This window comes from Talpa occidentalis, unplaced genomic scaffold (assembly GCF_014898055.3).
Source record: "Talpa occidentalis isolate TD23 unplaced genomic scaffold, MPIMG_talOcc4v2.1 talOcc4.8, whole genome shotgun sequence".
NCBI lineage: Eukaryota > Metazoa > Chordata > Mammalia > Eulipotyphla > Talpidae > Talpa > Talpa occidentalis.
Window position 1 is genome coordinate 74,538,498 of NW_023605194.1, and position 13,667 is coordinate 74,552,164.

The 13,667-nt window shown below is 53.4% G+C and overlaps 1 protein-coding gene across 5 annotated transcripts in view; it reads left to right on the top strand.

The window, feature by feature from the left end:
• PIK3C2B (phosphatidylinositol-4-phosphate 3-kinase catalytic subunit type 2 beta) overlaps positions 1–13,667 on the top strand; it is a 65,348-nt gene that overhangs the window by 25,578 nt on the left and 26,103 nt on the right. For all 5 annotated transcript variants that reach the window (XM_037498052.2, XM_037498050.2, XM_054689982.1 and 2 more), the window contains 10 exons: positions 2,765–2,865; positions 3,447–3,601; positions 3,918–4,038; positions 6,764–6,875; positions 7,004–7,083; positions 7,413–7,476; positions 8,837–8,983; positions 9,626–9,659; positions 10,580–10,775; positions 12,234–12,356. In XM_037498052.2, coding sequence (XP_037353949.1) covers positions 2,765–2,865; positions 3,447–3,601; positions 3,918–4,038; positions 6,764–6,875; positions 7,004–7,083; positions 7,413–7,476; positions 8,837–8,983; positions 9,626–9,659; positions 10,580–10,775; positions 12,234–12,356 — 1,133 coding nt within the window. The remainder of the gene's footprint in view (positions 1–2,764; positions 2,866–3,446; positions 3,602–3,917; positions 4,039–6,763; positions 6,876–7,003; positions 7,084–7,412; positions 7,477–8,836; positions 8,984–9,625; positions 9,660–10,579; positions 10,776–12,233; positions 12,357–13,667) is intronic.

Here is a 13,667-nt window from a genome sequence, read left to right on the forward strand (position 1 = left end):
TGCTCCCTTTCTCTCCTGCTTCCCCCCACTTCCTCACCCTTCCCCCAGCCCGTGTGTCATCAGAGTCCTGAGAGGGAGCTTGGTCCATAGTCTCCTTGAAGACGCAAGGGCAAGCTGAAAGCTCTTGCCATTTCTTGGGTGAATGCGGCCTTGGTCCTCCCCACCTCCACTCAGGAGGAGAGACCCCTTGGGCTCTCGGCCTGTACCACCACCCCGCCCTCGCCGGGCTTCCAGCCGGAATGATACTCCTTATCCCAGGCCTGTGGAGCCAGCTCTGGAATTGGCTGGCTCCAAATGCCAGCCTGGTACCCCCGCTGCCAGCCTCTGCCCGGCAGATCCCCCCAGCCAGCATCGGGCGATGCCATCGGGGCCTGCCAGCAGGGCAAACGTAAGTGGCTTTTGTTTTCTTGTGGAGCCAGTGAGTGGTACTGAAGGGGCCTGAAAATGGCCTTCAGTAGCCACTGTGTTCTCTACCCCCTCGCCTTCCCTTGCTTTCTTGTTCCTCTCCCTCTGTCCTTCTCTCTGTCTCACTCTTTGTTTCTCTCTCTCTGTCTTTGTTTCTCTGTGTGTGTGTCTCCTCACTTTTATGGGTTAATTGCTGACAGTGGTGCTATTGTTTTGACTGGGACACAGGCACGAACTTGGCAGAGCTGGGGCCTCACATGTCATCTGCCTCCGCTGCTGCGCCCCCTCCATGCTCACCCAGGGGAGCAGGGCTAACGAGAGCGAGCGTCAGAGGGAACAATCTGGATATTCAAATGACTAGCTCAGTCGCTGCCATCTGCCCCAAACTGAGACTAGCCAGTGGGAGGACGAGAGGTGAGGTGTTGCCATGAGCAGAGACATAGACTTGATCCCCGGAAGCAGCTGCTGACCCCATCTGCCTTTACCGGATGTGGCTGGGCGCTTCATTGGAGCCACAGCTTCATTCCCTTGGGGTGGCTGCTCTGGGCAGCTGCTCAGGCAGAAACCCGTCATGCACCAGCTCTCCCTCTACTTCCTCCTGCCGGGGCTGGGCTGTAGGCCCTGTTTGGGGGTTCCTTTAGAAGTCTTCACAGGTGACTGAAAGCAGCTCTGTGATGGGGGACCATTCGAGGTCTTGTCCGAGAGACTATGCCCTCCTACCACACACATGCTCTTAGATAAGAAATGGGACCCAGGCTGACTTCCTAACATTCAGAACCAGACGACTTGGGAGGCAGGAGAAGCTAAGCTTCCATCAGGAGGAGCCTCCACCAGGTTCTGTCCTGCCCAGACAGCTGCTTTGACACTTTCTTCCTCAAATAGCATTGACCCAGAAGTCACAGGTGTCTGAGTCACTGCCTCCATCCAAGGGCTCCCACGAGGCTGTCTCTGCTTTGGGTCCAGAAGGCTTGCCACGGGTGTCGAGGCTTTTGCCCAAGACCTAGCTTCCCTGGGGACTACTGGGCCACACACTGGCCCTGGTTTCAGAGGTGTTTCAGGGGTGTGGCAGGGAACAAGTGCCTGCTCTGATCCCCACCATGCCTCTGGGAGCATCCCCCTTAAAGCCAGTTGTTAGCCCAGCCATGCTGCACTCTGTTGAACCTGCTGGATTGACCTTATTAGACTGCCCTCTCCGGAAGTGACTTCGGCCACAGTCTTGTCTGTCCTGCCCAGGCCTCTGTACTCAGCCAAGTTTTCAAGTCCTCCTTCTTGACTTGGCTTTTAGTCTCCTAAGATGGCAAATATTTTCTTAGATTCCCCATATTTTCTTGTGCTAATAGTCACTGAACGTTGAATGGCTAGAAAAGTCTTTTTATTTTTTTAGCATGGATTTTTACCTCCTCTGGAGAATCAGTATCTCAAGTAGCTATTTTATAGAGTGAGGGCAAATTTTGCATAAATTTTTTTTAAAATCAAAACATCTAGCACCAGCCATTAAACCCCCTTGGCCCTTTCTCACACCCTCCAACTTCTTCCCCTCTGGTAACTTTAGTTCTGTAGTACTGCTTTATTTTGTTTTGTCCATTCATCTGCTTTGTTTCTTTATATTGTACATACAATTGAAATCATCGAATATTTGTCTTTCTCCTTCTAACTTATTTCATTTTACATAATCCTCTCCCATTTTGCTGCAAATGGCAAAATTTTCATCTTTTTCATGACTGTGTAGTATTCCACCATAGATATTTACCACATCTTTATCCAGCCATCTACCAGTGGGCACTTAGGTTCTTCCTGTATCTTAGCTGGTCTGAAGAGTCCTGCAGTGCACTGTGATACATATAACTCCATGTGTTAATGATTTCATATTCTTTGGATAGATACCCAGAAGTGGGATTTCTGGATCACATGGTAGCCCTAATTTTAGTTTTTTGAGGAAGATCCATACTTCTTTCTAAAATGGTTGCACCAATTTATATTCCCACTGACAGTGTACCAGGGTTCCTTTTTCTCCACACCCTCACCCACACTTTACTGTCTTTTTGATGTAGGTCATTCTCACAGGTGTGAGGTGAAAGCTCATTGTGGTTTTGATCTGCATGTCCCTCATAATGATGTGTATTTCTCCACGTGTCTGTCGGCCACCTCTATGTCCTCTTCAGAGAAGTGACTTCAGACTACCTGCCTGTTTTTTGATTGGGTTATTTGTTTTTCTGTTGTTGAGTTGCATGAATTCCTTCGAGAGCTTGGATATTAACTAGAAAAGTCTTGACACCTAGAGGTTAGGAGTTTCAGACTGGGAGCAGCCAGGGGAAGGTGATGCCGGCGGGGAGATGACACAGCTGCTCTTCTCTTAAAGGTGGGCTCCCGGCCCCACGCCGTCGCCAATGGCCATGAGTTGTTTGAGGTCTCAGAGGAGAGAGATGAGGAAGTTGCTGCATTTTGCCACATGCTGGATGTGTAAGAGTTAAAGAATGGGGGATTTGGGCGGGTTGTCGGGGTTGGGGGGTGGCTACCCCTTTCAGAACTTTCTTAGGAAGGAAGAAGAGCCTTGTTGATAACTCTCAATGTACAGCTCCATACAGCAGGTGTGTGCAGGCTTTATGAAGTTTTAGCTGTGCTGCGTTTTTTGACAACATGCATGAAACTTTCATCTAACAGTTCAGTTATCCCAGTCTCTTGAGACTCAGTGGCCCTGAGGAGCAGATGCAACCCAGGAGGAGATAAGAACATCATCTAGAGAAAAAAGAAAAGAAATGGATTTGGAAATTTTCTTTGTTGATTGCAGTGTAGAAAGCTTTTTCATTTTAGAACAACCCCTACTGTTCAGCTCTGTTGGGGATACCATTTACAACTGTAGCAAATATGTGAAGAACATGGTTTTCCAGGGCTGCTCCCTCACTGCCTACCTGCAGACCTGGAGGGCCTTGCCAGCTATGTGAGCACTTAGGGGCTCCTGGGCCTCAGGGTGGAAGAGTCCCAGAGGGCCTCTTCTGGACTGCTCTCTTGCACAGCGAGGGTCCTTCTCTCTTCCTGCACAGACTTCGCTCAGGCTCTGACATTCAAGATTACGCCCTCACTGGATATGTCTGGAGTGCGGTGACCCCAAGCCCAGAGCACCTGGGGGATGAGGTCAACCTGAAGGTGACCGTATTGTGTAACAGCCTTCGGGAGCCACTCACATTTACCTGCAATTGTGAGTTAATGGGGAGGGCAGGGGCATCCCTGGAGGTGGGGCTGGGAGGACTGCAAGGTGGTGTTGGGACTGTGAACTCCTTTGTCCTTGATTCCCATGCTGCCTTGTGGCCCAAAGAAGAGGCCGTGGGGCAGCTCCTCTGGAGTGACTGGCTCTACGGCAGCCTTTTAGATCCACAGTTCCCCGCCTCTCCCCCACGCTGCTGTATCTGCCTGCTCTGCTCTGGAGCGTGCTTAGCTGGGAGGAGTCCGCGTGGGGAGGTTGAGCCCCACCAGCCCAGTACCTACCTTCACTGCTCCGCGGGCCCACCCTACAGGTTCCTCCACTGTAGATCTGCTCATCTACCAGACCCTGTGCTATACCCACGATGAGCTGAGGGAGGTGAACGTGGGTGACTTTGTGCTGAAACCCTGTGGGCTGGAGGAGTTCCTACAGAAGTAAGTGAGGGGCTGGGTCATGTGGGGTAGGAGATGGGACCTGCCTGTAGGCAGCAGGACTGAAGGATGCTGGGGAGGGCTGGTGCTTGGCTCAAGCTCCGGGCTGGCAGCTCCACCCCAACCCCAGGCAGGACTCCTGCTTTCTGGGCACACTCACAGCCACGTCGCGCTTTCCCCGGGAGCTGCATCATCTAGGAGGGCTGGCTGAACTCCTGGGCCAAATCTGCTGTGGAAGAGCTTGGAGTTGGGCTTAGGCAAAGACGAGGTTCTATTTGCTTACAGACTTCATGCAGGGAGGTGGGGGGGGGGGGTGGAGGCGGGGGTTGCTGGGGTTATTGCTCCTGCCCTTGATTACGTGTAGTGTCTTTATGGCAAGGGGCAGGAGGAGGACGGGGCAGAAATGCACTTATGGAGCCTGGGGAGAGATCACAGTTGCTCTCCTCTCCCAGCCAACCAGCCTTTCCTGGCTGGCACAGGCATCTGGTTCTCCTCCTCACCAAGGCTCGCCTCCAAGCACCTCTCCATCCCGTGCCCTTTGCAGCAAGCAGCCTCCCTGGAAAGTCTGACGTGCCAGCTGCAGCCATTCCCCTCCCGCTGCCCTGGGGCTCTGGAATTGGGGTGGAGGGTAGTGGAGGATCATGGCCTCTCGGGTGCTGTAGCTGTGTGGCAGGCTGTGGACTCAGCCAGAGGGTTGCAGATCAGGAAATAAAGAGATCTGCATCTTCCAGGATGCCCCCTGCCCACTCCCTCTGGCCCCCTGGAGAAAGCGGGGCTGAGAACAGGGGAAGCAGAGGCTGCATCAGCCCGTGGCAGTGCTGACCGGTGTCCTCACTGGCTCTTTCTCTTCCATCCAGGCCTAGATGCGTGGACGGTTGTTCTGTGGTGATCGCGGTTCTTGGCTCATTTCTGTAACCTCAGGGAAACAATATCCCATTCTGGCCCCTGTGCCCTTAGCTGGAAAGCTGAGGGGAGGAAAGTGGGGATGTCCTGTGTGGCACAACTCCAGGGCATCGTTTGGGCATATTCCATGTGTGCTCACTTTCCCTGGAGAGTAATAAGCAGTCTTAGCCTCAGGGTCTCCCGGCGCAGAGACACACGCCGCTGTGTCGGGGACCTAAGAACACGGTGGGTCCAGTTCAGCTCCTGGCCACACCACATGACTGGTTCGTATCCTGGTTGCTGCTAACTGACTTTAAACCCCGACCTACAGTTTCTTTTGTAAAATGGAACACAGTTAAATGTGATAGTCATCCAACAAGCCGTCGATGCCTGTCAGCAGGGAAGGACCAGCCCGAGGGGAAGGGTGCCTGGGGATCGGGTCAGATGGACACTGTCATTCATTTCCTTGCAGCCCCCCATGTCCTTGAGCTCCCCCAGTCCAGAGGTGGTCAATAGGCTCTCGGGTCCTGACAGACCCGGGCAGTGTTCAGGGTGAGGTGGAACAGCATGGAGGGGCTCCCGCAGCTGAGCTGAATGCACACCGAGGAAGCCCTCCCACAGGGCCTGTGTCCACAACTCTCATCCAGGAGACCCCTCAGAGCTCTGATCCTGAGCAAAGGTGGGGTGGAAGGGGCCCCAAAAACCTAGCCCGCAGGAAGCCCTCAGCTGCTTGCACAGGCCTGGCAGGAGGGGCTGGTGCTGAGGAGGAGCGCTGGGCCAGGATGCAGGCTGCTCACAGATAAGAGCCCTGCACAGTCCCCAGGGAGGGTTGGGTTTCCTGCCACCGCCCCCCACTCTTCCTTCCTCCCAGGGCACTCCCACCTGACCCAGCCCCCATGCACAGCCTCTTCTTCCACAGCTTTTGACAGCAGCTCAGTCCTGGCAGGTTGGAACCCAGGTGACAGGCTTGGCCCTTCAGGATGTGGAGGACCCCCTAAAGCCCTAGCTAGGCCTGGACTGGTCTCAGGCCTGGCACCTCTGTCACCTTTTGCACATCCCCTACCCTGGGCTTGTCTCCCCTCCCCCTCCATTTCTGGCCCAGACTCCCAGCTCTACTGAGGAAGGAAGTACCTTCCGGCTTCTGTTACCCAGTTGCCGGGACCTGGCCCAGGCCTGCAGGACTGGCCTGGAGTTTGGGTGCATTCTGGCCTTTTCTTGCTTTTCTTTCTGACTAAGGTAAATTTACAGGGGGAGGATGAGAATGGTCGACAGAAGGACTCCTGAAGCCACCCCTTCTGAAACTGGGGTCTCCTGTGATGGGAATGGTGTGCAAGTGGGTGTTGGCCAGAAAGTCTATAGCCATTTATATGGGCATTTGCCATCAGGCAGGGCCACAGGAGGGGAGAAGCAGATGGGAACAGAGATCTGGAGTCAGGGGTTGGCCTCAGCACCGGTAGGGAAGGGTTGGGGACGGGAGACCGAGGGCCACAGTGAGGGAGAGGCCCTCCACATGTGACTTCCACTATGCCCCAGTATGTGTCAATACTTGCCCCCGAGACGCCCCTGTGTTCCTGACTCCCTCCAGAAGTCCCCGTCCCTGGAGTGAACCAGTGGTAACAACCTGTGGCGTAAATATCTAGGAAAGTGGGATAAGTGCCTCTGGCTGAGTGTACTGATGGCTTTTCCTTAGACAGCGCCTCCTGGAGCTCTACCACACCATTTCCTAGGAGCCAGGCTCGGGATGCAAGACAGCACCATCCCCTGCCTTGCCCTTCTTCCTGTTTCTCTCCCTGTTTCTCTCCCTGGGGGTCCTGGGATGCTAATGGCCTGTCCTCTTCTCTGCCAGCAAGCATGCCCTGGGCAGCCATGAATACATTCAGTACTGCCGCAAGTTTGACATTGACATTCGGCTGCAGTTGATGGAGCAGAAAGCCGTTCGCCGTGAGCTGGCCAGGACAGTGAGTGTGGGGGCTGCTAATGGCCACACGGGGCTGAGGGGTGCAGAGGGAAAGGGGTGAAGTTGAAGAGAATAGGAGCCGGGGGTGAGGTCAAGACACCACCCCTGAGTGGGACATCTCTCACACAGGTGAGTGACGACCAGAGCCCCTCCACCTTGAACTACCTCGTCCATCTGCAGGAGAGGCCCGTCAAACAGACCATCAGCAGGTGAGACTGGGCCCATCTAGAGTGTGGGCCCAACAGGAACCATGAGGGGATCCCTTTGCTTCTCTTTTCTGCTGGGGCCCCAGTATCTTGTTGGAGGTAGGGCCAGGGTCTTATGGGGCCATCCCCATCCAGTGCATCTCTTCCCTTCAGTGGTAAAGTAGAGGGGATTTGCCCTCCTTCAGTCTTTATAGAACATCTGGACAGAGAGGGCACCCCTTTAAACCCAAGTCTGACTCCTGAGCTGTGAAGAGGGCTGGAGAGAATGGGTGTCCCAGTACATGGGGTCTGCCCCGACTTTCCTGTGACTTTTCCCTGTCCCACCTCCCCAGGCAGGCCCTGAGTCTTCTGTTCGACACTTACCACAATGAGGTGGATATGTTCCTGCTGGCTGATGTGAGTACAGATCATCCGGCTGCTTCTGCTGCTCAAAGCACCCCTCCTTCCCCTCCGTAGTACTCCTGGCACCAGCGGTGCTACAGGGATCTGGAGTGGACACTGAAATCTTTTTATCCCCCGTGCTCATGGGCAAAGCAAGACTGCTGCCACACACAGTTGGCACGTGTGTGGAGAGGGGTCTGCTCCTCTTTTGAGGGAGCTCAGGCACCTGCTTTGATCCCGTCTCTAGAGTAGGGCTTCAGGGTTTCGAGTTGTCCCCTCTGCTGTGCTTGAGTGTACGTTGCCGTGCAGCCTGTGAGCTGTTCCCGGGAGCCTTCTGGGGTGAGAGGTTTTAATGTGCTGGTGTCACAGATAGAAAAATTTCAGAAGGGTGGAGGGACCCGAAGGGAGGGGAAGGAGTTGGCCAAGACTCTTCCCCCTTATGCATATGGAGTTTTTAGTCTCAAAACCATGAGGAAAAACATTTGCCTCAAATGTTGTGAAGCTAATGACAGTCGGCAGTGGTCTTCAAAAACAGCGCTGTCTCTTTGCTCCCATGGGCGTTTCCCTTTGGGGAACTTCTGCACTGTTCCTCCCTCAACCCTGTGCCCACTGCCAGAATCCTCTCTCCGGCAGCCTCTACCCGAACACTTACAGCAACAGGGAGTTCTCGCAATACCTTTCCTGCAGTTGTCTGGCCCTGTGTTGGCGGCTGCAGGAAGAGAGCATAAGAATCTGGGGAATTTGTGTTGTTAGAAAAAGAAATAATATAAAGCTAATAGCAGACAGAGCAGGATGGTCATGAGTTGGTCAAGGACCCTGGAGGAGGACAGATAGGGAAAGCTTTGGAAGGAGGCTGGATTTTAGCCAGTCCGTAATTTGAATTGACTTAGGTAGTCAGGGTAGGGCAGGTGAGAAGAACCGCAGGAGCCCGTGAGTGTGGCGTGCTGGGAAACTGTGATGGTGTTTGTCTGGCAATTGGTGAAAGTAAGAGAAAGAGCCACGGGGCAGGCGGAACCTGTGTGGTCTCCGTGGCCCTCTCCTCTCCTGAGTCCCTGTGGATTGGTTTTTCTTAAAACTGCTTGTCTCTGGGGGAGACCTGTGTTTACATAGTGTAAGTAGACTGGCTGCGAGGGAGACTGGGAATCAGAGGAGGTTCAGGGAGGGAGGCTGGAGGCTGGGAGAATTGGGAATGTGGGCCTGGCTGGTGTAATTCAGTAGGAACAATGTTTACTGATGCTGGGGGTTTGAAAATAGAGCACGGATTCCATGCATTACCCCTGAGGTCATGGAGCCCCTGCTCCTCCCAAACCGTTCTGCCACTCTCGGCAAGGGGCTGAGAGGCTGGCTGCCAGCCTCACTGTGCTGCCTCCCGCAGGGGGACTTCCCGCTGAAGGCTGACAGGGTGGTCCAGTCCGTCAAGGCCATCTGCAATGCCCTGGCTGCTGTGGAGACGCCTGAGATCACCAGCGCCCTCAACCAGCTGCCCCCCTGCCCCTCCCGCATGCAGCCTAAAATTCAGAAGGTACTGGGGCCCAGAGCGCTGTGGGGGCAGGGAAAGACACAGTCACAGGTTCACTGTGTGATTAGGTGTCTGCTGACAGAAGTGGAAGACTCTCCTCTCCGCCTCCATCTTTTATGTTTGAACAGTTTAACCACAGATTTCTTGGGAAATTAATACCAAGTGTGACCCCTTCCGGGAAACATGAGGGTGGGCTAAGGTCTGCCCTGGGGACTGATTGCCTGGAGTCCAGGCCAACAAAGGCTTTACTTATAATCACCAAAGCCTTGGCAGTTGCTGGGCATGGCAGTTTGCATGCCCACCGGGATGCAAAACCCACATCTTCCCTGAGCCTGCGCTTGGTGACTCCGCGGTGGGGGCTGTTGGCTGTGCAGACGGGGCCAGGGCAGTCAGTGCCGTGAACTGGGGAGGCCTGCGGGTAGGTGTGTCTCGTGTGGGTGGACACCATGATTTTATCCTCGGCCAGTCTCCGTCCATCACATGGATCTGCTACAGATCATTACTCCATCCTCCCAGGGGAATCTCTGCTTCTTAAATTTCAGCCCTGTCTGGTCCAAATGAGCACAGCTGTGAAAACCCTTCTTCCAGCTGTAATGGAAAAGGCCTGGCTCTGAAGCTCCCCTCCCTCTCCTTTTTCCCCAACAGGATCCCACTGTCCTGGCTGTGAGAGAAAACCGAGGTAAGGCACCCAGCCTCTGGCATGTCCAGTAGAGGTGGCTGACAACACAGTTTCTACCCAGATGCCTGTTTTCCCTGGTCCCCTTGATTTATGGGTCCGAGTCTGCCTCTGAGTGCGTGTGTGCACGTGTGTGCATGTATGGGTATGTGTACGCTTGCATATGTGCCCATGTGTCTTCCTATATGAGGCATGGACACAGCTGGAGAGCATATTTCTTTCCACAGAGGGTTTTCTCATTCTCTTTACTGGTTATTCCTGTGGTTCCCTGGGAGATGGTGATGAGGTGGTGTAAATGTGGGGGTGGGGCCGGTGAGGCAGCTAGCCCTGGCTTCCAGATGGGAAAACTCTCACTTGGGTAGGTGGTGTTTTTTCTCCAGGCTCATCACCCCTGTGTTTCCAGTTTAGAATGGGCCTGGGAAGAAGGTGATAAAACATTTTTTACTAGGCTTCCCCCTTGGAGCGTTTTAAGCAGAACTTTGCCCTATAAACCCCTTGACTCTGGGCTTCTTGGTCAGTGACTCCCAGCCTTCCTGATTTTGTGGACCAATAAATATCCCAAAAAGAAATTTGGGGGACCAACGCAGAATTTGTCAGCTTTTATTTTGCCAAGTAGTAACTTTCTGAAAGTAACTGACAATTATCCTTCCTACTAATTCCTAACAGAATACTAAGTAAGTAGCAATACATAAAAAATAAGGGCAATGTTTGAAATGGAATATCTATCATTTTATGAAAAGCTTATAACATGCTTCTGCTTTTTTCTCATTTCACCTCAAATGGGTGAACTTTGTCACAGCTGTCAGAAGCCAACGGGCTTTGGGGACTGCTGTCCTAGAGTATCCCAGTCTAGCCAGCTCCATGGGAACGAGATAGGGCTGGTTGAGGCCTCAGGGCTTCCTGCTGACCCCATCCTTTTACAGAGAAGGCCGTGGAAGCCCTGACGGCTGCCATCTTGGACCTGGTGGAGCTCTACTGCAACACGTTCAATGCAGACTTCCAGACCACAGTGCCCGGGAGCCGCAGGCATGACCTGGTGCAGGAGGCCTGCCACTTCTCGGGGCCGTTGGCCTTCACAGTCTATGCATCCCACCGCATCCCCATCATCTGGGTTACGAGGTAAATCTATTATATGGCAGAAAGGAAACTTAGACACCAGGACTAATAAGAAGCAGGTTTATTGCACTGGTGCTGACTCAGCTGATTCCATTTAAAGGCAGAGCCCTGTTTGCAGGAAGTCAGGGGCTTATATATACATTCAGTTTCTACAAGATTCCAGGTGGGTTTGCATGGGCAGCTGTGCATAGCCAGATATGACTTGGCTACATACCAAGAGGTGAGTTGCGTACCAAGGTGTGAGTAAAGGGTCAGTTGTCATGGGACCCCCCAGGTCTATTCTGCCTCATGGCGGTACATGGTTTAACATGAAGCAAGATTCATACCAGGGACTAAGTTGTATCCTAGGAACTGAGCAAAAGGTTATTACTAAGACCCCCACGCTGCTTATCTCAGGTCACCATGCTTCAAGCACAGGGTTGAGTAGCCTATAGGGTGGGAGCCATATTTGACTTTTGGGAGGCTTCTCCTGGCTGCACAAGATCCTGCTGTCCCAAGTTTAGAATCTGTGGCATCGTGGTACCCAGTGGGCAAGCCAGACACCCGCAGGAGGCCTGGGACAACCCAGAGGAGACAGAAGGTCTCTAGGAGATGAGCAGAGGCAGCAGCAGATCCTGCCATTCCCTCTCAGCGCTGGTTGCACCGGCATCCCTGCCCCCTCCAGTCCAAGGCCAGCTGATGGAGACTTGGCGACAGATGGCCGCTTCCCAGATAGAGTGCATGCCCCATGGCCAATGAGTGCACTCCCCTGCAGATGCACAATGGGAGGGGGCGGGGAGGTGAGCGATGACCCTTTGTCTGGAGTTCCCCAGGCCTGCATGTGTGGGTGGAGGGGCGTTCATTTGGTAATCTTCAGCTTCTCCGCAGGGTCCCTGGCATCCAAGGCTTGGGGAAATAAGCCTTGACTCCACACCCCCCTTCCAGACTCTCCTTCCTCCTCCTCCCCCTTCTCTCTTTGTTCCTCACTTAATGTATTCCTCTGGGCGATTGGTGGAGAACAAAGGAGGCAGCCTGGGAAACCAGGGCCTTCTCTGACCTCTTCTGTCAGGCACCTGTCACAAGCCACAGGGACCCCCATGTATTGGCATTCATGTCGGCATATGTCGTTTTCATCCCCCACCCTCTCACCAGCACATGCGCATGCACACACGTGCACTGGCCTCCCAATGGACTGGAGCTCACTGTAAGGAGGAGGCTGCTGGCGGGTTCCCAGTAAGGAAGGAAGAAAAACCACTGGCCCAGCCTGCAACCTGAAACTGGGCCTAGAGGGATCAAGACTGAGTTGCTCCCCCACCACACAGTTCCTCAAATACAACTTGGCTTTCCTGCCCTGAGACCCTTTGTTACAGTCCCCAGAGGCCTAGTGGAGTTTTACCAGGGGAATGGAGCTTGGCATAGGCTGGGTGGCTGAGCTGGGGCTTGGGAGCTCAGTGTCCTGACCTGCCCCCTTTTCTCTTGCAGCTATGAAGAATTTTTCCTCTCCTGCTCCCTCAGCCACGGAGGCAAGGAGCTGTGCAGCCCCCAGCAGACCCGACGGGTGCACTTCTCCAAGTACCTTTTCCACCTCATCATTTGGGACCAGCAGTAAGCCCCCCTCCATGCCTGTTCCCAGGTCCATGCCCAGACCCAGGCCCAGGCCACTGCAAACCCACTTAGACTTCCAGTTGTCAGACCTGGCCTAGAACCCATGCCCGGCTTACACCAGGCTGTCACCAACCCTAACCTAGCCAGCCTCTCGGCCTCCGAGGCTCCACTTCCCTAATGCTTCAGTGAGACCAGTGTAATTTCTATCTCTTGAGTTGCAGTGAAGTGCCACAGAGAAGTAGCTGTAAAGGACCATATGCATGTTAATTGTTAATTTTACTAATAACTCATTGTTTTGAACTCATCTCCCTTAAAAGTCTGACAGGTTCATATCCTCTCAAATAGAGTTTCAAGGACCGGGGAGCGAGGACTGTGCTTTCTCCCTTACAGGAAGAGAAAAGGAGGTTATTAATAGGAAAGAATGACAGGCTTGGAACCCCAGGAGCAAGCCTCCCTTTCTAGTTCTGTCTCTGGTCCTAGGTTCTCTTTGGCTTCTCTGGGCCTTGGTTTTTCAAACTGTAAAGTGGACACATTTGTTTAACTCCAAGACAGTTGTGGCACTAAATGAGATTGACAGGTTATAATATAAACATGAAACCACAGGCACAAGATGATATGAATCATCTTTTATCAAGGATAATTTGCTATCGGGAAGGTAAGCAAATGCCAAGCAAAGTAGGACATGAGACGAGGGTGCCTCAAATGGAGGTTTTGGGGTGTTCACCTCTGAGTGCCTTTCCTGCGCTGTGCTCTGTCCTCCTCCAGAGCATCCAGACCCTGTTTGCTGGCCTCAGCTTCCCTACCCCAGGCTGTCTGTATCTGACAGTCTGCAGAGCAGAATTGTACCTTGACTACTTGGAATGCAGGTTAAAGAAACCTAGGAGGGCTCCTGGGGAGGCCAAGGATGTGAAATGGGGAGACAAAGTGTCCGTGGACTTGGTGGGAGGGGCAGGTCACTTTATAGATGAACAACTGGGAGGCAGACCCTTTCTCTTGGCCTTACCCTTGTGTGAGTTTTGGGCAATAAAGGTGTAAATGAAAACCGTTAACCAAACACCCGCCAGGGCAGGAGAGACTCCTGGAGGCAGCTGATGCTGACTTTCACCATCCCCTTGGGACTCTCTGGCCTTGGTTCTTTCCACTGTCCAGAGAGGGGTGCTGGACAGCTCTGTGGCCCAGGCCACAAAAAATAGGCCTTAGACCATTTTGTCACAGTGTTAACAGCAGAGTTGGGACAGTCTGGCCTGACCTGCTCAGTCTGCCTACTCTGGGGGTCCTTTCCATTCCCTGTCTGAGAGTTGTCCCTTGAAT